The sequence below is a fragment of the Eulemur rufifrons genome, chromosome 2, assembly GCF_041146395.1.
Source record: "Eulemur rufifrons isolate Redbay chromosome 2, OSU_ERuf_1, whole genome shotgun sequence".
NCBI classification, from domain to species: domain Eukaryota; kingdom Metazoa; phylum Chordata; class Mammalia; order Primates; family Lemuridae; genus Eulemur; species Eulemur rufifrons.
In genome coordinates, this window is record NC_090984.1 from 98,645,273 (window position 1) to 98,671,595 (window position 26,323).

At 39.4% G+C, this 26,323-nt stretch overlaps 1 protein-coding gene across 2 annotated transcripts in view; it reads left to right on the plus strand.

Moving 5' to 3' along the window:
* The window catches only part of SIPA1L1 (signal induced proliferation associated 1 like 1), a 355,295-nt gene that overhangs the window by 216,603 nt on the left and 112,369 nt on the right, over positions 1–26,323 (plus strand). For both annotated transcript variants that reach the window (XM_069488451.1, XM_069488458.1), the window contains 2 exons: positions 18,412–18,542; positions 23,089–23,277. In XM_069488451.1, the coding sequence (XP_069344552.1) occupies positions 18,412–18,542; positions 23,089–23,277 (320 nt within the window). The remainder of the gene's footprint in view (positions 1–18,411; positions 18,543–23,088; positions 23,278–26,323) is intronic.

Consider the following 26,323-nt stretch of genomic DNA (forward strand, 5'->3'; position numbering starts at 1 on the left):
GAAAGAATCTTATTTATTACTAAATATTCATGTCTCATTCTTAGAGATCTATGGCTTAGGTCCTGGAATCAATATGTTAATAAAAATCCCAGTTTTCATTTTTAAACAACATTTATCTCTGAATAATTTTCTGGAGTTCAGATTTTAGAAATCATATCTCTGTTACACTGTCCTTTAGGGGGATTTCTTATTCTCGCCAGCTGGGCATTTGGAGCCAGACAGTTCTTTGTTGGGGTCGGATGGAGGGTTGTCCTGTGCATTGTAGTATGTTTAGCAGCATCCCTGGCCTCTACACCCTAGATGCCAGTAGGTTCTCCCCATCCCCCCAGTTATGACAGCCTAAAATGTCTCCAGGCACTGCCAGATGTCCCTTAAAATTGCCCTAGCTGAGAATGACAGCTTTACTGTATCTGGGGACATTTTCTACAGGTGTTTCTGAGTTGTCTATAGGTGGAGGCCATCTTGCTTCCACCTGTAACTAACACTGACATTGAGTTGAACATATTAGTTATAATCTCATTTAAGTAGCAATGGATACTTTTTCCCTGTTAGACAATGTAATAATGGTGAATATTTTTGAGCACTTATTATGTATCAGGCACTGTGCTAAACATTTGCTATGACACATTTTCTCATTTCAACTTCTTGATATCTATCAGGTAGGTACTTTTGTTAATCCCATTTTCCAGATGAGAAAAATGGAGCTCAAGTGCTTAAGAGAGATGTTCTCATGGAGCCAGTAAATGTTGGAGCGAGACTGTCTGGGCACAGTCATGTTCTTAATCACTGTCCTCTGATCTCTGCTATGTTAGACTAAAGGGAAGGGCAATGTTATTTCAAGTATTTTATCTTTCAAAAGTATGGAATAAAAATTTGAACACCTAGATTCCAGAGTAATCCTGCTTATTCATAATGCCTCATAAATTTAAAAGCCACTAATCCAGCAGTTACTAATTTGAAGGATGGAAAATACTCTCTTACCCCAACATAATTGGAACTGGTTAATTGAAAATACCAGTTAAAGCAGGAAATTGTTAAAAACTGTGCATATCTGAAAATTTTATTTTCATTAAAACATATAAAATTATATTTGCTAAATTCTTAGGAGGCCAGGATATTTTCTTTGACAATGATTCTACTTTTTTGAATTCTACATTGTATTAATAGTATAAACCACAAGAGCAAAAGCATAGACACTAACAAAGCAATCTGAGTATTGCATCCTAGGTTTCGTAATTTTTTTCTCACTTTTTATAGCTGTCTTGCCCACATCCAATCCAACAGCTTTCTTTTTAGTGACTTGCCTTTACTCTTTGCAAATCCTTCAATTTAGTTTTTATAGAAACAGCATTTACCTTTTGCACTTGTATTTTATCAGCTTGCATAATAATTAAATTTCATAATTAAAATAAGTCAGTGGGCTTAAACAGGTTTGGGAAGACACAGCAGAGTCTTTGTCAGCATGAAGTCCAGCTGATAGGAGCAGAAAATGTGTGTGGCACTAGAGATTGACCGCTAGGCTAGTGCCATTGGTTTGCAGAGGGATGGTGAGTAATGCTTAATCCAGGAAGTTGTCCAGTGGAAGTCAGGTACAGGGTGCGCCTGCTGTAATAGCTTTTCTTGGGCCACACAACTTAGAATTTTCAAGTCAAGCAGGTCATTTGTTACAATATGATAATATACCACAACTAATGCCTCTGGCTAACATCATTTGAAGCAGAAATTAAGGCCCCTGAAGTATAAACTGTACATTAAATGATTTATATGTTGTCTATAGTTAAACAATTATATCTTATAAATTTTAATAGACAACTTTGATTCACTGCAATTAGTACACGAACTCATTTTTCCTGATCAGAACCTTAAAGCAAATGCTCATGTTGAAGGAACATATCAATGTCAGAGGTAATTGGTCCTCCAGCACCAAGGTGTGACACTACTGCCTGGCTGTCACCTCAACCTCTTTAGCATCAGATAGTTTCTGTTCTGCTGTTGCATGCATTCCTGACTTCATTATAGCCAAGTCTCTGGGGGGGGGGATGGGGAATTGTATTTTACTGAAGTACATTCTACAGTCGGCATCATTTGTAAAATTTAATCATATTTGGCTAAGGAAGTGGCAATTACTTTTTAATATTACATTTTTTACATTGTTTTAAAAAAATCATTTTGCAGATTTAGACTTTAGAGGATATTTGACTCCAACATAAAAGCCAAGTCCATTGCTGGAAAGATGCTGGACCAATGGAGAAATCCCATTGTTTGCACTTACTAAAATAAGCAGCATGCCATTGGTGCTCTTCCTCCCATGCTGTCCCCTGCCCACCTCTCTTTGCCATTTTCCTAAGGGGGGTGTGGTTATGTTGAGACTCACCCAGGATTAAATGGCAGTAATAACATAGCTAATATTTATTGTGCTACTACTTCGTGCTTTGTGTAGACTTCCTCACCCAATGCTCACAGGACCCCATGGTGATCCTGTCACTGTGGTAGAAGTCCAAGTGATACAGCCACATTCTCCTTAGGGAAGCACAAACTAGGCAGTAGGGTTGCATTCGAATTAACGTAGTTATCTTCCTTTGAGAATGTATATATTTTGTGTTTAGTTTTTATTTAGAGAGTCACCGTGATCAAAGTACTAAGGAACTCTGTAAGTGGAAAATACCAAGTTATAGGATAATGATAACGTTACCTATAGCCTGCATGGCTTATTGAGGAGGGGATTCTTTTGTAGCCATTACTCACCTCATTTTCTGTGGCCCCACCAGACTTTTTCAGTTTTGCACTGGGTGTATAATTGCCTATGAGGCATATTCTCCTTGGATCCTATGCAGAGGAATGCATTGATGGCAGACAGAGGGGCCCACAGGTTGCCTTCGCAGTGGCATTTGTTGCTCCATTGATCGATCAACAGTGTTGATAGGCTTATCTGCATGTTAGGTGGGGTGTCACTCTCAAAGTCAAGCTGTTGGAGATGCCGTGACGGGGAAGGGCCTCCCTCTATTGCACTGTGGTCAGGAGAAACCTATTATCTCATCCAAGGATATTTCCCCACTCCTAAAAAGAGGGAAAACTAATGCTTATGCACCTAATTGTTCTTCCGATAACTCCAAGCCATCAGATTTGATTGTTTTACTGTTCACCTTCCTTTTCCTACACCCCGACACACACACACAGATCAGGTCGAACAGTGTGCTGGGCCCCAGGATTATCAGATTGAGGACACAAGTCAGATTTCAGTGCTGTTTTCTATCTTGACCTCTCGCCCTCTTGTAATCGGCCATCTCTAGCATTGTTTCTTCAGAATATCACACTTCATTTGTACTAAAGTGACAGCTGTAGCATTCTGATATATTCTTTAATTTTGCTACCAAGCGCTGTTATTCACCAGTCTATTAAATGAGCATTATTAAATAGCTATTATAAATTTTAGTGGATTATTTTATAGTACATATGGAACATCAGGGAACACCATTAGCTAAGTGTATTGCCAAACATCTGTGCTTATTTTGTTTATTCAGGTTTTTTTCTTTTAAAAAAAAAAATCCTTCTATGTATGTAGCAACATTAGGCTTGAGAAATGTACTGAGGGATGCCTTACAATTCATAGTTAAGGATAATTATTCTACGTTTAGTTTTTTGATGTAGACAGTTTTATATTTCAGGTAAGTGACGAACTTCAGAGTTGACGAGTCTGCTGTCCTGAACCATGTTATGTTCTATGCTGTGGAACTTAACAGTTACTATAATTTCTGTCAAAGTGAATGGTGGAAGATTTTATATATGTATAATAATTTATTGTTTTAATGTCCATGCCTTTCATTTTTTATTGAGATTGTATAAACTATATTCACTTGAAGGGAGTTCTCTATGTATTCCTTTACAAGGGGATTTGGGGCACTAAATATCTTCTCGAGAAGTGAAGCTAGGAATGTGCTTTGCTGCTGTCTCTTTATCTGCTTAGGACTTCCAGTAGTAAGGAGACCATTAGATATTAAGGTTTTGAACGTCTACACCTTGGAAAGCAAACATCCTCTCATTCCTTGGCTGATATCTCTGAGCCCCAACGTGGCTAAGCTGCACCCTGGTCTGTAAGGTATCCAGGCTTTCACAGTGCCTAAGCCATCTCAGGTCAGAGGCTTGTGAAGGTTTGTTAAAAGGGCATGTGCTTCTACTACTCCCACATTATTTTATTTTAAAATCAAGATACACCCAGTGTAGTGGCTCATGTCTGTAATCCCAGCACTTTGGGAGGCTGAGGTGGGAGGATTGCTTTAGGCCAGGAGTTTGAGACCAGCCTGGGCAATATAGCAAGACCCCACCTCTACAAAAAATACATAAATTAGCCAGGCAGTGGTGGTCCATGCCTGTGGTCCTAGCTACTTGGGAAGCTGAGGCAGGAAGATCGCTTGAGCCTGGGAGTTCAGGGTTACAATGAGCTATGATTGGGCCACTGCACTCTAGCCTGGGTGTTGGAACGAGATTTAAAAATAAAAAAAGATTGTTATAACACCACACTAACTCAAAAGTTTGACTTTATTCAAGGTCATCTTTTTAGGATCCAGTCATGTAAAAATGGAGTTTGTTTTGCAGTAAAACTGGTAATGAAGATGTTACTATTATGTCATTCATTGGCCCCTTTAGAAAGTTTCATGTGAGTTTTATTTTGGAATTTGATCCCAGAAATTGTTTTCTGGTAGCTACCAAATGCCTGCCTTTCTGATGATAGGTATTTTCTGTGTGTGTTTTGTTTCACTGTATCTTCTGTTTTTCCTCAACTCCCAGAACCAAATTTAATTCTCAGCTATACAACCTTCATTATTAACACATCTGCTTCCACTTTCATTTTTTATTTTCCTATTCTGTTCCATTAGCATGATTTATGTATGTCCTTGATAATTAATGACCTCAATTGTTTTTGGAAAAAGATGATTCGTATACATTTATAACCAAATAAAATACCTCTGCTCCCAGGCTTTTTCCTCAGATCTAGCTGCAGTTCTCACCAGCTGGTGTCTGCCCCCACCTGCGTAGCTGACTAGTTGGCGTCTCAAACCCATGTGCAAAAACTTGGAGTTCACCATTTCTCTCCCTTCCTCCTCATTGCTCTCCTTCGGTAAATGCCACAGTTATTATCAGTCACTTCGATGTGAAACAGTGACATCTTCCTCTTCATCATTCTCAACCTCCAGGCTCGAGTCTACCTTCGAATTGTAGCTAACTTCTGTTCTTCGTGTCCCATTCTCATTCTGTATCTCACTTTAGATCCTCGTTGCCTTTGCCTTTGCCAGATGCAGTTCTTTCTTTAATCACGCACCAGACGTGTGTCAGTTGAGTCATCTGAGATGCAGAGGCGAGACAGCACAGGCCTGCGAGAGGTTGTCTAGGGGCTTGGCGGCAGTTCATGCCCGGGAAAGATGATCTGGTGGAGGAAGCCTTCAGTCCACAATGCAGATCTGATACTGTGAAAAGGAAGGGGGAGGAAGCAAGATTGGGCAGGGAGCATCTCAGACCACAGTGCAGAACTGACAGGCTCAGCCAACACGGAGGAGCGAAAATGAGCCTCAGGGAAGTCCCTCCTTGGGGAGCAATGGCCATGTCCTAATCCCGGCACGCTCAGTGCCTGACGAGGGGCTGCCCCGGAGGAGCGTGGCCCAGCTCGAAACCACGGCAGATCTGAAGGTGCTGCATCCAGAGACTTAGCTGATGGCCTTTCTTGTGGCTGAGCGCGTTGCAGGTTCTTCCTGGAAGGGAGCCAGTGTCGCACCCCCACTGCTGCCACGCGGGCACAAGCGCCACAGCGGGCCTGGTGTGGTTGGACCCTGCAGTGGTAACAGAATAGACCACGCCTGTGGAGCTTGCCTTCTAGTTGAGGGAAACAGACAGTAACAATAAATCAGACACAGGAATATAGGGGCTTATTACAAAAATTAGTAATCCAGAGGTACAGAAAGCTCTCCCCTAATTCTAATAATTTCACTTGTATCTTTCTATATCTTTTCTTAAACACATGAAAATTTATTATCTACTTTGCTATTGACAGGAGTGCCCATCATACTTTTAAAGCAGACTTAAAAATTATGATAACTGTATTCGTTCACTAATTTATTCAGTCATTCAAACCATATTTAGCATCTGCTTTGTGGTAGCGGTGGTGGAGGAGGAGGAGGAAGGAGGAGGAGGATGACTGTAGAAAAACAAATGAGTTCTTAGGGATCAAAAATAAAATTCAGTAAAAAGACTGAATAATAGAACACACAGAGCTACGTACCAACTCTTTGTCCAGAAGACAAAGTTGATGAGTATTAAAAAAAAAAACAGAAACTAAAATTACGAAAGGAAAAAATGGAGGACAAACTCAGGGGTTCCGCCATCCATCAAAACGGAGTTCCAGACAGAGAGGGCAAAGAGATTGTAGATTTTTTAAAAATTACTTCTAATCAGAAAAAGTAATGTTCAATAGCTTCTCGTTCATCTTAATATCCTTAAAATCCTTCTCTTCCTCCTCCTCCTCCTCCTCCTCCTCCTCCTCGTCCTCCTCCTGAAACCTCTGATTTGTGGACTCAAGTGATCCTTCCACCTCAGCCTCCCAAGTAGCTGGGACTACAGATGTTACACTACTATGCCTGGCTAATTTTTAAATTTTTTGTAGAAGTAGGGTCTCATTACGTTGCCTGGACTGACCTTGGGCTCAAGCGATCCTCTTGCCTCAGCCTCCCAAAGTGCTGGGATTCCAGGCATGAACCACTGCACCCAGCCTTTATATAGTACTTTCCATAATAGCTTCTCTTTACTCTGTAAACTCTCCATTTCTCTATTGGTATTAATTAAAATTTTTTTAAGTTCTTTTCCTTAAATGATCTGTATCTTTCTAGTTGTATATTTTGCTTCTTTTGTTTTTTCTCCTTCATGCTATTAGTTGTCCAGTGATCTTTGTCACATTGATGAATTAAGTGGCTTGGGTCCCCCTGTACCTCCCCATCTGGCCTCTACTTACATGGAGGGCTGAGGGCTGGAGCTGGAAAGGTAGTGTGACCTCTCTATTGGGAGGTGTCCCTGTGGAGTGAGAGAGCAGTGAGCAGGGTGCAGGGTAGAAACACATGTTTGTGGAAGTGGGCAGGGCGTCATCATGTTCCACTCCTGGTGGAGCTGCGTTTCCTTCCCTGCCACAGTGCCTGCATTGCAATGGGTTACACGCCTGACAAGTTCCTGCTTGTCCTCAGGGTTGAAGCCTTTTGAACTCCCCTCTTCCTCCAAGGTGTATGCCCTCCCACCACTGATCCGACTCACCCCAGCACCTTTTGTTTCTGCAGGATGCTTTCTGTGATGCATTAGTTCACAGTCAGTCTAAGCGTGCCTGGAAGGCAAGGACCACAGATGAGAAGGTTCAGTAAATGTTTTACAAAATGAGTGAATGTTTGGTGCTGATATGAAGTATCACATTTATGGAGTTGAGCGGCTAATGTATCTTGTATTTATAGCATCAGGTAAAGAAAGTAAGGGGAGGGTGCCCTCTGTGTGTATGGCCTTGTGGTATGCTCAAAACACTGAATGACATATTGCAGTTCCTTTTCCCCTCTTTTGAGGAAATGAGACCGCAAACAAGTCTGTGGGTGGTCATAGTGGTTTTGAGGAAATTAACCAAGACCACCAATTGATCCCCACAGGCACAAAATGCCATTACTGAGACTGATTCTTACTATTGTAAACTTTAGTAGACACAGCTGAGGGATGCTAAAATCAGTGGGTCACCGTTTGAGAAAAGACAGGAGGAGAAGCATAACCTCAAAGTATCTCCTTTAAGGCATCTGTAAAGTACAGGAGGAAAGATAGTAACTTCACAGCGGAGACCTGGCAGACCCAGCCTTACCTACAAGAATCAAGGCCGGTGTCATGAGCCCCATGGAATGATGCATTGAGGACAGGTTGTGTTTGTAGCTGTCTTGCCCAAAATGCACAGCCTCAGTTCAGTCATCTGAAACCACCAGGCAAACCCAAATTGAGAGATAAAGACTCCTCAAAGGTATCAAGGTCATGAAAGACAAGTAGACTGAGGAACTCTTAGAATCTACAGAGGACTAAAGAGAAATGACAGCTAAATGCAACCTGAGATCCTGAATGGCATTTTGAAGCAAAAAAAAAAAAAAAAGAAGATGTAGTGGAAAAACTGATGAAATTCGAGTAGGATCTTTAGTTAATGGTATTGTACCAATGTTAATTTCCTGGCTTTGATAATGATGATTGTACAGTATTTAGTTATATAAGATGTTTAACACTGGGGGAGGTTGGGTGGGCAATATATGGAAATTCCCTGTACTATTTTTGGAGCTTTTCTGTAAGTTAAAAAGTAGCCTGGATAAAAAGTAAAAAACAAATGAAAACCTTCAGATACAATCAGTAATCACAGTTAATACATAAAACTATCATAGGACTGAAGAACATTTTCCTCACCCTCTAAAGCTGTGGTCCCCAACCACTGGGCTGTGGCCCGGTACCAGTCCGTGTCGTGTTAGGAAACCAGCTGTGCATCACCACCTGAGCTCCATACCACACCCCCCCCACCCCATGACACCCCATTCCGCCACCCCTGGTCCGTGAAAAAATTGTCTTCCATGAAACTGGTCCCTGGTGCCAAAAAGGTTGGGGTCCGAGGCTCTAAAGGTTCAACACTCCTGAGCAATAGATAAACGGGAGAAAAGGCATACATGTTTACTGACATGGATAGGCACAGGGGCCATACAAAATATGAGACTCAAAGAAGGGCTGGCTGGGTGAAGCTTAAATAGCACCCTCTTTATAGAGGAGAGGGACTTAGGGGATGTGGGCAATTGTGAGGGGTAGTAAATGATTTTCTGGGAAATGAATGAGCCCAAAGAATAGCTGATGGCCTGTGACAAAGTTCTCCTGAGCTCTGGGGGAGGTGGTGGGAAGGTGAGGGGCAGAACTTCACTGTGAACAAAGGGGATTTTAATGTGCAGAGTCTCCCACGTGATCTCTGGGAGCTGCCCTCTGACACGTAGATGAAAATTCTCTCTGGGCGTGGTGACTGTCAGTCTTTTCTCTTTTCAGGTGGTTAACCTTTCTGGTTAATTGATGAGATTCCTAGGGAGGCGGTCTTAAGACAATTGCATTTCTTCTGGAAAGAAGTTTACTTAGTCACATAAGGAAAGTTCAGAGAGAGTCCCTCCGTCTGCTTGTGGGGGAGAACAAGAGAAGGTTAGGAAGTGCTTGGTTCTGAAGCAGCTTCTAAAGGCCTTCTCATTTCTGTTATTCAAAGGTGCCCAGCATGCCAGAGCACCATGATTGGGGGTATCATTCTCCGTGTCCCAACAGTATCCACACAAAAACCAAATGACAAGGCTTACCCATTTTCCTGTGCCGGATACATCGAAGCGACTACTATGCTTACTGATGGCCACGCTCCAGAGAGTTTCTATGCTCTTTGTTTTGCATTCTCAAAGCTAAGGGCCTTTTAGATCTATTATTTCAGTACATGTTGATGACATGTGTAATAAAGCCTGCCACCTATTGCCCAATACATACTTCATTATAACTTCAGGCACCAGTGAGCCCCTCATCCTGAGCACTGAAATTAGGTGCTCACAAAATAATATTTACTTTATTCTAGCAATTTCTTTTCCCATCTTCTCATGGAACTCCCTCCTCTCTTTGGGGAGGCCATTCATTTGCACATCAAGACAGTGAGAAGAGACACTTTCCTGATTGTATTCAAGTCAGAGAGAAGCATGAGCAGAGGTGACTTCTAGGACTCACAGGGACAATTAGTCAACAGATATATGGGTTGTGCTGAGTGTTTGGGACACACAGCGTGGTCCCTGCTCTTGTGAGCAGCGATGACTTCTGCCTTAACTGAATTTCTGGCTACCTCTTAGGGACTTCCTCCCGAAACCTTTCAGAATCATTTCACATAGGAAGACATCTTGCTGCAATATCCCTGGTTAAGGAGGTACAAAGGATGTTTTAAATATAAAGAAATTTAGTTAGAGACAGGTGTTTCATTGTAATTTCTTTCATTTGGATGTTAAGTACTCTTTTTTTTTTTCCTAAGCTGGCATTTGAATTGGTATTAAATGATGTTAAAAATAGAGTTGCATTAATATGCTACTTTTTAACACGTTCTTTATAGTCATTGACCATTTGCAAACCAAATGTATTTTTATACTTTTAAAAATCTTCCAATTATAAAAGTTTTGTATGTTCATTATAGAAATATTAGAACTACAGAAAATAATTTAGAAGAAAACTGTGTGGGAGTAACTAGTGATTTTATTTCTGTCCCATCTGTTTTAATACAGGCATATTCATTTTTAAATAACGATTTTTAAATGCAGTTTTATGTTTTTTATGGTCCCATAATTGGCTATACCATCATTTACTTAAAAGTTTTTCAGCTGTGGCAAATTCAGATTTTTTTATTCATTGTCATTATAAATAATGCTTACATCAGATGTTCTTGGTTTTTTTGTTTGTTTTCCCCTCATTGACCCCTATGGCAGTTTGGTGAAGCCTAGAAACTCTCCTTAGAATATTTTTCAGTGCATAAAATAAAAATAACAAAGCAAACCAAGCATATTGAAATACAGTTGCAAAAGTTTTTATGGCATCGTAATATATGTGCTACTTTCTTATTTCATGACAAAAAGACCGTGTTAACTACCATAATTTTAAAGTAGTGATAAGTGTAATTAATATTTGGATATGTCTGCAACGACTGTAATGTGATAAATTATCTATGATTTCTGTTGGTGTCATAGTCACACGTACAGCTAATATTGCTATAGTTTGTTGCCTATATTTATAATTGATGGAAATGCTAAATTTCAGTTAGAAGTTACTGAAAATAAAGATAAATTTTTTTCCTTTAAGTTCATGAACCCTCTAATTTCTATTCATAGACATGTAAAAAAAAAACAAAAACCCTAGTCTTATATGAACAGCCATGGTATGTAAATTCTCCCCACATATCTATTTATTTCCATAAGGCTAGAGCGCTATAAATGAAGTGTGAACTTTATAGGAACTGTGATTTTTATTGCTGAGTTGCTCTAAGAAAGCTTAGAACAGAGAGGTCCACCATTATGTTTAAGACTGTGTAGTTTACCATTCTCTTGACTGTTTTAAATGTTTACGATTTTTATTTTGGAACATTCGTTATAGGCCAACAAAAGATATTTCGTTTCTTTGAGATTGAATTTTTAAAAATATAATTGTTGGCCATTTGTCATAGACTGATAGCAGCCAATAAAAAAAAATCTCATTATGATTCTGTGATTCTTTATCTTCCCTTTATTTCAAATAGGATTTTCTTTGTGTTTTTTCTTTAATCATTTTGATACAATGTATTAATATTAACATAACTTCATAATAAAGTTTACCTATTATCGGAAAGTTAGGGGCCCAATAGGGTATGCTTAGTCAGATGCTGTTTTAAATGCCAAAACTCCATGCAATTTTGGCAAGTAGAACACCCTACTTTTTAAGAGTTACCTATGGAAAGAAGAATTGGGACCTCAGAGTACTGTGCACTTTGTAAATATGGGCAATTAGTCTTATGCAACAATAATTATAAGCTTAGGGACAGAATTCTGGCATGTGGCCAGTCCTGTGTAAATGTCCCCATCCATTACTCTGCTGCTTTTGATTATGGTGCAGAGTCTTAGGTTATTAGTTCTCATAGAACCTCCACCCTTTTAATTAGGATGAGCCCTTTGGGGACCCAGAGACTGAGAATCTCTAAGTGGTGCGCTTCCCAGAAAGACAGCCTCTTATTACCTCCACTTGGGCAAGCCTGTGTTCATTTTAAAAGCAGAATATATATATTTTTTAACTGTAATTCTCCTATCTTTTAGTTCTGTCCTCTTGCTAACCTAGTTATTAGTCATATTAAGATGTACGAAGTTGCACAAAAACAGAAAATCTGAACGGTTTGAACCCAATAGCAGAGATATGCAATGTTACAGAAACATGCCATAGTGAGTGGTCTTCCTACTTTTATCCAAATTCTGTTGTCTAATGAAAATGTTAAACTGATGACATTGAGGCAAAGTTCATGTCAACTGTGCTGACAGTGGCATACTTGTAACCAACCAAGTAGACTCTTTCAAGAAAAAATAGTTTAAAATATTAAAAATGGTGAAAAATTTTTAATTCAAACTATGATATTAAGGTTGTCATTGTTCCACTCTTTGGTCTGCTGATACATAATAAAGTCCAAGTCTATCTGCTTATAACTTGTATGTTTAACATACCCTTTATACATCAACTTATGATGTCTTTTCTAGACAAAATAGAAGAGTTTTCATTTTTCCTTCTGTGTAATCAATTAGGGTAATTCTAAGATTAGAATGTGAACATTTTTGTGACTTTAACATATATTACCATATTGCTTTCTAAAACAGTTGGTACCAATCCACAGTGCCACCAGCAGTGTATGAATATTTTACATCTATACCAATGGCCAGTTTTTCATTTCAGAAATGTTATTTCTAATTGTGTTAGGCATGAGAGAGGAGCTAAGTTCTGTTTGCTTTGTATGTCTTTGATTTGTGTTTATGATGTCTGTTTTACCTATTTAAAATTTTAAATTAGCAATTGCAAGCAGATCTTTTAAGCCATAACTTATAACTTTACAAATTATTTATAAAAAATAAAAATGTGTTTTTACTGTTCTTAATTACATTCAGTGCAGATCATGCTGCTGTCCTAGGGAAATATACAACTGAAGTATTAATATATAGCCCTCAGATGGTCATGATAGCCACTACGAGCAATCCAAAAATTGCTGGTTGAAACCCTGTAACTCTTGTATATTGAATTTTTCTTTTCTCTTTTACAATTAAAATGCTAGGCTTAACTTTTTTAGTTGTATGTTCATGCCCAACTTATAACCAGGAGATTGGACTGTACCTGATTTAATTACTTGGAGCTTTGAACTATTTACTATTTCTCCTAAGAATGTGAAATTTTTATTATAATTATTATTATGACTAGATCAACCAAAAATGTAGGCATTCATCTGGAATGTTCTAATGAGAGCAGAGCTACTCTTTGTGCCATCCTTGTTAAAACTGAAGAACCAGAACTAGTAAGAAAACTTCAGGCTAAACATTTGTTCAGGTGTGAAATATGAGGAATGGAAGTGGGAGGAGATCACACCATATGTGGATATAACATTAATCTCTTTCCTTTCAACACAGTAACATCTTGGCTATCTAGCATATCAAGGAATAAAGCATTATGTGTGATCTGACTAGATGAATAGTTTATCCACTTAGGCACCAAATTTTATTTATTTTTTATTCATAATAAAATTTTAGAAACTTACAGGAACATAATGTTATGGATAATGGCTAAGAAAATGAGCTTTGAAATCAGTAGTTAAAATAATGTATTTTAATCTGGTACTGCTATATACTACTCATGGCTAAGTGACTTATCCTCTCTAAATCATAGTTGCCACATCCGAAAAAGAAGGAAATACCTATATTTTCATGGTTAATATGAATATTAGAGTGTTTGGCAAAGTGCTTTGTTTCACTGCATTATATCATTCTAATATGGTGATTACCATGTTGGTGTTTGGCATTCCAGTATGCTGGCTCTAAAATAGTATTTTTGGTGGAGTAATACCTGTATTTCAGTTCATCCATCTGCAGCTTCATGCACCCTGCTTGAGTTTCCGGTTCCTCTTCCCTTCCCCCTTTCTTCCTCTTACTTTCCTCATATGCAGTTCTTCATCAAAGCGTTTCTTGCTTTTCTTCAACCCTCCTCATCTGTAACTCCCCCACCCTTGTCCCTCCTACCCCCATTTTTCCACCCCAAAAGAAAGACTTGTCGATCTGGCTGGGAGAACTCCTTGCAATTAGTGGATATCCTCAACAGCAAAGAATGGAGGTAGATGGCTGGTAGGAAAAAAATGTTAAATGCTGCATCAAGGAGCAAGTCTAGAAGTGCTGCCCTGGGGGTGGGGTCTGAGAGGAAAAAAGGTAGTGCAGCCCAGTGAAGGTAAAGGACAGGTAGAGCCAGGAGTGGCCAGAAGGACCCTAAGCAACCCTAAAGCTGAAGTATATCCCTAAAAGGCTGTTATTTTAGTTTAAAAAAAAAAAAAAAAAAACTGAATCATTTGTCTTGAGATCAAAGTTGAAGAACTCAAAACTTTAAGGTGACTTGCTGAACCAAACTTCTCTACCGGACGGTTACACACTGCATTAGGAATTTGAATTGAATAAACTTGTGTTCATGTAGAAAGAATTTTCTTTCTCTGTCTCCATAATCCTCAGGAGTGAAAAAATTGACAATGGACCAAAACAAGGCCTTTATTATAAAAAATTTTTATTCAAGTTGATAGATTTGTTGAACACGCAGAGTTTGATCATGATAGCAGTGAATTTAATGCAGGAAACTGGACCGGAATCTCCATCTATACCAGTGGAACTGAAGCAATGAGAACTGGCTGGAAAAGCTGTTTTGGAAATAATAGCTAGAGCTCTTTTTTTCAATTAAAAAAAACTTGATGTTTCTCCATAAACACACACATAAATTCAAAAAGCTTTCCAGCATTATCAAACCAGAGGTGGGTTTATTTTGAAGATAGAGTCTGAAGAAAGTGTTTGAAGTTAATTTTTTAATTATCCCATCACCATTCCCCCAACTCAGAAATATACTTCTTTAGCAGCTGGAAGCATTTACATAAAAATATAGTCAGATTTTGATGACACCAAAAAAAAAAAGTTTAAATCGTTAATTTTCCAGTTTTTATTATTAAGTTATTATTTATTTTAGTATTTAATTTTAGTTTATTTTATGTAGGGTTTATTCTTAAAATAACACTATTTTTATTTTACTACTAGCAATACTAAAATGATTGTGTTTAATATTTATATTTTGTAAATTTATATTTTTTGTTTTAAATGCTTCTAAATTTTTGTATTTGAGACATATTAAATATCTGGTATCACTGATTTATGTTTTTGTGAATTCATAACACCTTTAAATAAAGTATTAGTATCAATGTGCAAAGTAAACGCTTTCACTTTGCTACAGTCTGCAATCTCTCTTTCAGAAAATGTCTAAGTCATACTTCACATGAGACCTAAAAGATGAAAAGGTTTAGCCACATAAAGAAGAGTAATGCAAAAAATGTTCTGGGCAGTGTTTTTCAGATTGGAAAAGGGATAGTAAGTTGAGCAGCTGAACGAGAATTTCATTGTAGGTCGTTCTTCTCAGAGTTAGAAGAATGAGAGAAAGGTCTAAGTTGAGGCTGGCATGATAGGTTGGCAGCAGGTTCGGAGGACCTTTGGGAAGCGATGAAAAGTATCTAAGAACCTCAGGATTTTCAGCTGAGTAGTGGTTAATCAGATTTGCATTTTAAAAGGATCCTTTGGCCTCTCTCTGTGTGCACAGTTTGGGTAGAAATAAACCAGTTAGGAGACCATTACAAACACTCAGGCAAGTGATGACTAGGATAAGTCAGTGGCAGTGGGATGGGAAAATGTGGCCGGATTTGAGAGATATTTAGGAACTAGAACTCACAGGGCAGGGCAGTGGGTCTGGCCTGAGCAACCCTGTGGATGTGGTAGCCATTGCCGGACTGGGGCTGCAGGGACAGCTGCATATGTTTATGTGGGACAAACAGAGCTCCATTAGGTAGATGCAGAGATCTCGAGCTTGGAGGAGTCAGGAATGGACCTGGGGACTTTTGAGAGTCGTCAACATGGAGATGGCAGTTGAGGTTCCAAACGTGGATGGAATATTCAAAAGGGAAAAGGAAGGAATACGGAGCAAGAACAGCCAGAGTGGTAGAAGGAAAATCAGAAGAGGGTGATGTCGCAGGAACCAGGAAATAAGAATGTTTCTAGAAAAAAATGAAATAATCATCTGTGCTAGATGTCATGGAGCTTGTGCGAGGCAAAGACCCAAAGTACCATTTGTTTTCACTTTGAGGCAGTCACTGGGGACCTGTGCAGTGGAAGTCAGGTGACAGTAATTCTGAAGTGAGGAATTAGGCAGCTATTTCAAGAAGTTTCCAATGGAAGAAGGGAAAGAAGAGAGAACACTTCAGTTCTGAAGGATGATAAGGAGTTGAGAGTAAGTGTATATTTAAAGGTGATTAAATGGTGATGGGAATTAGCAAGTTAGAGAGGGAGAAGTCGAAGATAGAGAGTGATCGAGGCCTCAGAGTCCCTGGGAAGGTGGAATGAGCAGAGTCCAGGATGGAGGGGGATTAGGCTTTGGCCTGTAGGGACAGGAAGCAAGAGTCTGGATGCAGGTAAGTTTGTGGGTATGATGGTGGCAATGAGAAAGTTTGCTTCTGAAATGGCTTCTTTATTTCCTTTGTGATGTAGACGTACTGTCTTGTCATTTCCCAGGAGTGAGCAGAAGGTAGGTAGGGGGAGGTTGAGGGAGAGTAGAGGGTGTTTCCAACAGCTGCTGTGGAGAGAGAGCTGACCAGGGAAAGCTTGAGGACGAGGACAACTTGAGGTTACTTGAGGATGACTTGATAGCGGCCCTGTATCTGTGAATTTCCCCAGCAGCTGAGGACACCCATCCCACGTGCCCTTCCTGAGGTATGTGGGATGTATTTGAGGAGTTCCTAGAAAGTCAGGTTTCAGTTGAGTCCATGAGGTGTAAGGGACAGACAGTGAGCGTGACTCGTGCTCATCTTGGACGCATCCGCTGTTGTTCTGTGCTGCAGTATCAAAGTATCCTCTGAAGTTACTGAAGTGTGTTAAGCTCTTTGCTCCTTCAGTCAATGGCCCCAGACTGCTGTCTTGTTTTCCTTTAAGTTCTTGTCTGCTTTTTTATACTATTTCTGTCTCCTCCCTTTCTGTTTTCTTCCTTGTTGTCAGTTGTTCTATCACATTGCTGTCTGCATGCAAGTCTGTATCAGCCCTACACCCTGGACTTTGTCAACATCTGGAATTATCACACCTCTGAAATAAAGCTGTGGGCTTGAAGACCAGACAACCAAGCTTATTAGAATTGTGTGCAAAGTAAGAGTAAATAATCTGAGTGTGATTCTCATGTGCTGTGCTTTGAGGGTGTACATGAGTGTTTATACGTGAATTTTGTGACATTTATTGGATCATTTTTCAGTTGTCCATATGAGATGTTTGTTGCCTGTGTTCCCATTGTGATTTTATTTTGAATTTCCATGGATTATGATAATATTCTTAGAAAGCTCTCAATATTTATAATGATATCTTTTGTAACTGTGCTTTAGTACTTGCAAAGTATTTTCATGTGTATTACTCAAATTTCAAAGCTACATGATTAGACATGTTATGCTATTATTTCTTATTATTCTCATGGATTTTCAAATACTTACATACTTTGTATGGAAATAACATGTATTTTCAAATATTTATGCATTTCATATGAGAATAATGTACCATGTCACAACTCGGTCATTTAGCTGTGTCACATGTAAATGAAATAGAACAATGTAAAGTAAGTATTTTGGAGCTTTGAAAATTAAATTATGTACTCTGGCTTTTCATATATTTCCATGTTTTATCAACTTCTTCATCTGTGACTATCTCTGTACATGTCAACAATTTTAATTTGTATAAAGACATATTAAGACATAATTAAAGACATATAGATATACATACATATTAGATGCACAGTAAATATCACTTTTATACATTTTCTATAAATTAACTTAACTTTGATTTTGACCTTCCTGTTTGCCAGGAGGAAGGTAAATTCAATACCAGTCACTTGGAGGCTTTGTGCTAAGTGTTGGGGCCTTGGGCTGTGCCAGGACATTGAGGACAGGACCCTGGCTCACCAGTCACCTGGGCCCAGAGCCCTAGGTCCTGCCCCTGTGGAGCACCTTGAAGCTCTTTCCTCTGAGCTCCTACTCCATCTTATGTGGGCTGCCCCAGAGCAGAGAGCTGCTCAATGACTCACATACATTCCTCTCTCCAATCCAGGAAAATCTTTTTTAATCTGGGAAACCCCTCTCTCCTCAAGCTCTGTTCTCAATAGGTTTCGTTTTCTTTCTTTTTTTTTTTTTTAAAACCAAAAGCTAAAAAGCCCTGACACAGACCTTTTCTTAGGCAAAGAAGCACATATAACGTAGCCTATTTAAATGGTGGAATATAGGGAGAAAACACAAGTTCCTTTTAAGAAATAGTAGAGTAGTAATTTATAGGGTGGTAAAAAAACCCAACAGACCACCTCTATTCAATGTCATCTCCTCTGGAACTAAACCTGTGTTGCCAGGTCCTTGTTTTTATAGCTCACTGAAGAATATTAATATTTGTTAAATGTTTACATTTTATCAATATAATTTCTGAGTAATGATCTGAAATACTGAGCATGATATAACATTTTCCAAAGTGTTAGGTAAATTTTCTAACTTTGTTTTGTCTTATTTTACCTAAGAACACTGGAACTATTTTGGGGCTGATGAGAATCTTGGTCCGGTGGCTGTGAGCATTCGAAGGGAAAAACCAGAAGAAATGAAAGAAAATGGATCTCCGTATAACTACCGAATAATTTTTAGAACTAGTGAGGTAAGTTGCAAATGAGAGAGGTTTGAGGCTTAACAGAAGTGGGGGGTAAAATAGAGTAGTAGCAGTAGCAAAGCAGTTAAATTTAATAGCACAGGGTTACAAATGTCTTTGGAGTAAACAAAGGCCCCTTTCATTCATTCTGGTGGTGACAGAGGTAGACAAGAGGGTTAGATCTGAACCTGAATCTAATCTTGCTTTTTGTCTAGCTCTGGATAGATGCAGTAAATGAATGGGAGTTTTGATTCAGAGAAAGATATGTCTGTTAAGTGTGGCCCGAGGAAATTGAAGCCCTCAGAATCCCAAATGGGATATTGCGTGTCCTGCGTGGGGCAGCCGGAAAGGGGGAGCCAGGGTACAGATAAGAGAAGCCACTGAAGACTTCATTCACTCTTTTGAGCTATTGTTTAGGTCATTTCTGGACCAAAGAAGAGGGAAGAAGACACTTCTTCCACTTTTACTTTATAATGTCTTGGACCTATTCTCTGAGACCTAGAATGCAGGCTGTTTGAACCAGGGGGGCTAATTGTGGATGAAACAGGCTCTTGGAGCTCTTTAGGAATCGAAATACATATAATTGTATGAGTCTTTATTTTAAAATGAAACTTGGGTTAAAAAAGAAATTTAAAAAAAAATACAAGAAAATAACCTACACAGCATTTTTTTTTTTTAAACTCGTGAACAAGTTTTGGGACTATGAGATTCTTCTTTGATTTCTTTCTAAACTTGTATAATTGGGCCAGTTATCAATGTATTGCCTCTCAGCTCCTAATTCACTGTAGGATTTTTGTTATGCATTAAGCCTGATACTCCCTTGAGGCATCTAGAAAATAATGGTTTTGAAGCTAGTTTAAATAGGGCATTTGTCTTTATTTCCCCCATTGAATGCAAAGCAAATTTCAGGGGTTGGCTTCACTTAGTAATTGTTCCTAAGCTTGAACTCTGGGGAAATTAAAAATAGGCATTTTAAAGGCAAGAACTTTAATATCTAATGTGTTGTTTATAGTGGCCAGAGAGAAATGAACTAACATGCTCTTGTGTACATTTTCTCTGTGTCAGAGCTAATTGTTAAGCAGTGTAAATTCTTTTTTTGAGCAGGAAAAGCACAGAAAACATACTGTGTTTTAGAGATGTACACAGGTAGTTGCTTGGTCTAGATTCCCAGATCCTCCCAGATTTCTCTGGGCCTCAGTTTCCTTAATTCCAAGTGCTGTTGTCTGTGTTGTTCTTTTCTTTTTTCCTTCCCAAGGCCACTCTGATTGAAGTCCCCATAATAGTCTTCCTTGTCTATGTTTTTATCCATCTAAATTCATCTTATTGCCACTTGCCCATCCCATCATTTGGGCCAGAGGTTGAAGTTTTTTAAGTGGGCTCCTTCTCCCTTGGATCCTGTCACTGGCTTCCAGGCACTTCCTTCTCAGCGTGCCTTGCAGGCACATGTCCCCAGGCTCTCTCTCTCCAGTGTTAATGTCCGTCCTAAACCCTGCTGTGGTCTGGGAACCACACTGACTCCTGCCTTTCCCATCTCTGTTCTCTCCCCTCTTGTTGTCTTGGCCCAAAATGTTCTACTTGCGCCTCCCTCCAGTTCTCTGGTCATGGGGTTCCGTCCTTTTCCTGCTAACCCATTTGAGTGAGTTATGACCCTTGGGTCTGTTCCCTTAGCCTCTGATTGAAAGGTTCCAGTCACATGTTGTTCCAAAAACCATTACCACTTGTGTTTTATGTTCAGATGTTCAGCTCCTGGCAATCTTCTTCTTCTTTTGTTCAGGCCAGAAACCATTTCCTCTCTCTTGCCCCCCAGGGCTGGTCTGTCCGCAACACTTGTTGATTTTGTCTTCAGAATATATCCAGAACTCAACCACTTCTCCCACCGCCCCCCTGCCTAGGCCTGGTCCTAGTCTTGCTCTGAGAACTGGTCTCCCTGCTTCTGCCCTGAAGCCTTTCTGCCCAGCAGGGATCCTTTTGAAATGTAATCCACATCTTGTCATTGCTCAGTTCAAAATTCACCAAGTGTTCCCTATGTCCCTGGGAGACAAAGCCAGTGTCCCTGCTCTCCTAGGAGACCGTGCACGTCTGCTTCCCAGTTATCCCTCCCATCTCAGCTCTGGTAACTCCTCCTGGCTCCCTGTCTTCCGGCCACACCAGCCTCCTTCCCCTCTGGGGTGGCTCAGGACTCCTGCCCCAGGGCTCTGATGCTCCCTGATGCTCCCATCCTTGCTGTGTTCTCCCTCGGGCATCTCCTGCCGACTTCCAGCCTCACTCCCAAGTTTCTACTCCCTACCCATTTCATATCCAATCCAATGCTTTATTTTTCATTGATACTTAACATTATCTTAATATATTATACTTATTTTGTTTGCTTTTAATCCGCCTCCCACTAGGATGTAAGCCCCACGGGTAGGGCTTCCGTCTGAGCTGTTCCTTACTGCGTGCCTGATGCCCGAGGTAGCACCTTCTCCCTCTTTCTCCCTCCATCCTTCCTTCTTTCATCCCTCCTCCCTTTCTTCCCCCATTTCCCTCTCTCTTTTCCTCCCTCCTTCGCTCTTTCTTTTCCTTTCTCCAATGTTTAATTGCCACTAGATTTTGCATAATTTTTTCCTTCCAATAAAAAAATCCTTAAATGTGGTTTAACTGTAATATTTTTATAAGGCTTTTGGTAGAACTATTTCTGGACGTTGGTCCCTGGCTCCTGGACTTAGCGGGACAGTTACCTCACTCTTTCTGTTGGAGCCAGTTTACTAGACATGTAATGGAATAAGGTGTAATTTTTATCAGGGGCTTCTCCTGTTACTTATTTCTCTGCTGATAAATACATCAAAAAAAAAAAAAAAAGAAAGCAAGCAAGGTCGTTATAGTGACACCCCAGTGGCTACAGTAAATGGCATCAATATAGCAGAAGTACAAATATCTTTCATTTCAGTAGAAGTAAACATTGTAAAACACAAACAAAAGAAAACTGTACATACATTTGCAGGCATGGAAGTTTATGAACAAAACTTTATGGCATGTGAGTGATTTTTTTGTTGGTTTGTTTTTGTTTTTTGCATGTGAGTGTTTTTATGCATGGGAACACGAGGACTTATGAGAGCTCACTTCTTGTTTCTGGAAGTCATTAACAAAAACATCCGTAATCTTAGTGATTCGGATGTGAAAAATGAGTCATCTTTTTTTCTCGTCAGCTTTGGCTTTTGTGAAGTTAGCTGCTGTCTTTCTGTGGCTCAGTTTTTGGGCTCTTCCCTTCATGAGATAATCCATGCCTTGGGACAGGGAGCCACAAAGGCCAGGAGTATTCTCAGTGTAGAAGCCGAGACCAGAAATGGGAGTCGTAGCATCCTGAGCCTTCCGCGCTCCCCAGCTCCGCCGGGCCTCGCCTTCCACCCCACCCTGTGTTCCCCTTAGGTCCTGCTATAGCAACTGCTCTTTCCCACGCACACCCTGTTTTGTCCGGCCTCCACACCTTTGCCCCTGTTCTCTATGACATTTTCTTTTCGCAGAAATTGTTCCTATGTTTCACAGCCCTTTTTTGATGCCACCCCTTCCGCTAGGGCCTCTCCTTACGCCCTGAGCCACTGCGATCCATTCTCTGCCTTTGGACTGTCTTGAACCTGACCTTGCTGTACGTTCTTTCGTGCATTAGTCCTGCCCAGATTGCGTTTGTGTGTTTCTGACCTCTCACGCTCTTACACGCCACATGCATCCCTCAGTGTTCTTCCACCCCCTACTAGCTTTGGTAGCTCTTGTGTGGTATAATGCCTGAAAGCCTACATGCTCAGTGGAAATGGGATCCATTTGATGGGTTTTTTTCTTATGTCACCATACGGTATTTAAATTATGTTAACAACTTTGCCACGTGGAAATTTTTAGAAATTAAAACTACTTTAGGCTTCATGTCTGGTTAACTTTTCATCATTACATAGGAAAATGCTTTTGCTGAAGGTATTAACAGAAGGTATTTTAAGAATGGAAGGTATTTTAAGAAATAAGGGAAAATCTAAAGTAATTTCAAATGCTGTTGCCTGTACTGCTGTGTAACTATAATCATTGTCTTGTTGTAGCAGCATTTGGAGATATGAATAGTTTATGCTTGTCGACTGCATTATGAAATTTAAAACTTTATCCCCCCCTTACCTTTGATGATTCAAAAAGGTTTAACATCCAAATGCTAAGTACTTATCCTTCAGATGCTTCTGGGATCTCTCCTCCTTAATTTCCTGGTTAGTGTGCTTAGTGGCATTATATAGTCATGTGGAGATCTTGATGTTTGTTGATCTCTTTAAGGACATGTTGTATTTGGCATTTCAGTAAATGCCCTCGAAAGGCTTTGAGTTCCTTTGGACTTGCCTAGGTCTTCTTGAAAGTATTGGCCTTGTTTTTCATATATATCTTATGTCACTTCTCTCATCTTTTCTCCCTCCATGACATAATCAATCATAAGTCATTCCCCAGGCCTGCAAGGAGCCCACAGTCTAGGCCTGCCGCGTGTGAGACATGTGTTCAGCCATTTCAAAGCCCCATAGAGGCCTCAACACAGCACCTGTCTCTCTTTCAGCTCATGACACTGAGAGGTTCCGTCTTGGAGGACGCCATTCCCTCAACGGCCAAGCACTCGACAGCCAGAGGGCTGCCTCTGAAGGAAGTGCTCGAGCACGTGATTCCCGAGCTCAACGTCCAGTGCCTGCGGTTGGCCTTCAACACGCCCAAGGTCACAGAGCAGCTCATGAAACTGGATGAACAAGGGGTGAGTTCGGCATTCAGAGAACATTCTTGCATCTCAGCTTTTCTGCTAGACTTCCAGAATACAGACCTTAATATATATATATATATTTTTTTTTTGATGGGGAAAACGGATACCATTTATTGTGAAAAATATTTTCTTTGCAGTTACTCATTTTCTTTCCCTTTTTTTTTTTTTTAACTCTCTGAACTCTGAACATGTCTTATCTGATGAAATTCTCATGTGAGAATTGATCAATAAGGTACTTAAACTATGTTCAGCTCTTTTGGTAGTCTTCCATACATATGGTGAATTTTTCATGTATCTGGGAATAAGTTGTAACCATAATAATTATACAGTACAGTAGTAATGTTATTACATTAATAACAATACAGTAATAATAAAAAGTTGTGGAACAGGGTTCAAACACAGTCTGCCTGAGAGGCTGTGCTGTTGGCCACTATACCACACAGTTCTTAAAAGCTTAGATTTTTTTAAAGTCTCTTAATACCACCAAAGATATATTTTAGTTAAGATTTTTAAATAAAAATTTTAAAATTTGGATTCTGACCAGTAACAAAGTTACAGTGCTCAAGATTTTCTCCCTCCATGCTTCCTGCACCTAAATATGGGGGCTCTTTGGTCAAGATGCAGATGACAGGATAATCCATATAAAGGCAGCAGGAGGGAAGAAAATGAAAAATTATGATCTGAAAAATTCACTAACCAGAGTGTTATCCACATTCTGCTTGGAGTAATTGGAGCATATGGGCTAATTTTATAGATATTGTGCTTTTATATTCTTACTTTAATTCTTTCTTTTAGCCTTTCAACCATATTGCATCCTAGCAGTGGGTGGTAGTAGTTTTAACATTGCATTAAAAAAATTCCTGCAAAATAAAATTGGTGGAAGTATTGAATGTCATTTTGTGAACAAATTTTTGTAATATTTTCTTAATCAAAAATTTCCAATTTTATTACAACAAATTGAAGTCCAGAAAATCAGTTTCAATGTATATTTATTCTTTTAATTCAGCCAACGAGAATGTATAATGAACCAATAGTTGTGTGTCCCTTTTCTAAACTTGCTTTTTCTGTCCATTTGCTTTTCATAATGCAGAGCTAATGTCTATTCCTACATATATTGAAAGAATGCTATGAGTATTCATGTTTATAACATGAAAATTTGAAGCACTTTGTATGCTTCAAAACTGTGGTCCCCAACCCCTGGGCCAGGGACGAGTACTGGTCTGTGGCCTGTTAGTATCTGGGACCCACAGCAGGTGAGTGGTGGGCTAGCCACCAAAGCTTCATCTGTATTTACAGCCGCTGCCCATTGCTGGCATCACCACATAAGCTCCGCCTCCTGTCAGGTCAGCAGCGGCATTAGATTCTCACAGGAGCTCGAACCTACTGTAAAGCGCGCATGCAAGGGATCTAGGTTGCGGCTCCTTTTGAGAATGCAATGCCTGGTGATCTGAGGTGGAGCTGAGGCTGTGATGCTAGTGCTGGTGAGCGGCTGCAAATATACATTGTCATTAGCAGAGAGGAGTTTTTTGTTTGTTTGTTTTTTGGGGTTTTTTTTTTTTTTTTTTTTTTTCGCAAGGCAACTGTGAAACTAAAGTTTGTTGAGTAAGGACAAGATAGGTTTACAGGGCGAGAGCAAGACACATTTCCTACAGAGGAGAAATGGGGCCCCTGGTCGTGGGCAAAAAAAAAAAAAAAGGCCTAGCAGAGAGGTTTGACTGCACAATAAATGTAATGCGCTTGAATCATCACAAAACCACTCCCCCGCCACCCCCGATCCATGGAAAAATTTTGTTCCATGAAACCAGTCCCTGGTGCCAAAAAGGTTGGGGACTGCTACTTCAAAAGACTATTGATACGTAAACCTAACTGTTTTGGGGGCTGTTTTCCAGTAAATATTTGGGACATTTATTCTAACAAAAGAATAGAAGAGTGATGATTAGGTTCAACTTTATTACTCATTTTTTATTACTTCGCTTATCCAGAAGAGTAAAGACAGACATTGATAATACAGTCATATATGTAACATTCTAAATATATATTAAAGCAGATTATTTTATATAAAGGATTTATTACTGTTTCCCTTGTTTTACCTATATTAAATTAAAAATTGATACCCCAATTACAGACATTTTATGGGCTTTCTGGCACATTTTGTACCCTCTGTTAGTGATGATAAAATGTTGAACTGCAGATGATGCTGATCTGTGATGAATGTTTTGTGGTCCCATCCATGCAAGGAAAGATGAGGACACTATAATGAGTTGAACTTCAAATTAAATTTATTTAATTCACAAAACTGGCCATTATTCTGAAATTATGGCCTTCCTATTCTTAGGGGTATTAAAATATTCCTTCCTTCATAAATTATTAATGATAATAAATGATAGTTGTTTTCTTTAATGCCTTTCCTAGGCAAGAGTAAAAGTTGGCAATCAGAAGCAGTCTCTTCAATTTTACTTTGGAAATAAGTGCCTTAAATATGTTATCCCATTTAACAGGGGTTTTATTATTAGATAGGAAATTTTCTAGGCAGTAGAATCTAGAAGTTTAAAGTGAGCTGTACTATATGAGCAGCTCCATATCCGAACTAAAGGGCACCAACACTTGGCCTCTGCCTTTTCCATCTCCACACACAGCACTCGGAGCCAGCGTTGTGCTGACATGAAACAGATGACGTGCATATTCAGGCTTTTAGTCTGGGGAGTAATTTTTTGGTAGGAGATCTCATTAATGCCTTGGAATTATTTTGAGAAACTGATTATTTTGGTGCCTTTACAAATACAGATTTTAAAAAGGAAATGCTTATAAGTGCAGTGGATTACGCATATGAATCATTGCAAAGCATTTTTAGTTTCCATCTGTGTCGTCATATTTTAAAATTTCCAGCTTTATATATCTTTATATTTAAAGAGATTCATAGTGTGATACCAGGAAACTAGACTCACTAAAAGGAGTTTTCAATCTCCCTTTACGTTTTATTTAAGTGATTCCTTTGATATCTTTTCTGTTCTTATTAAGTGACTTACATAATTATGCTTGG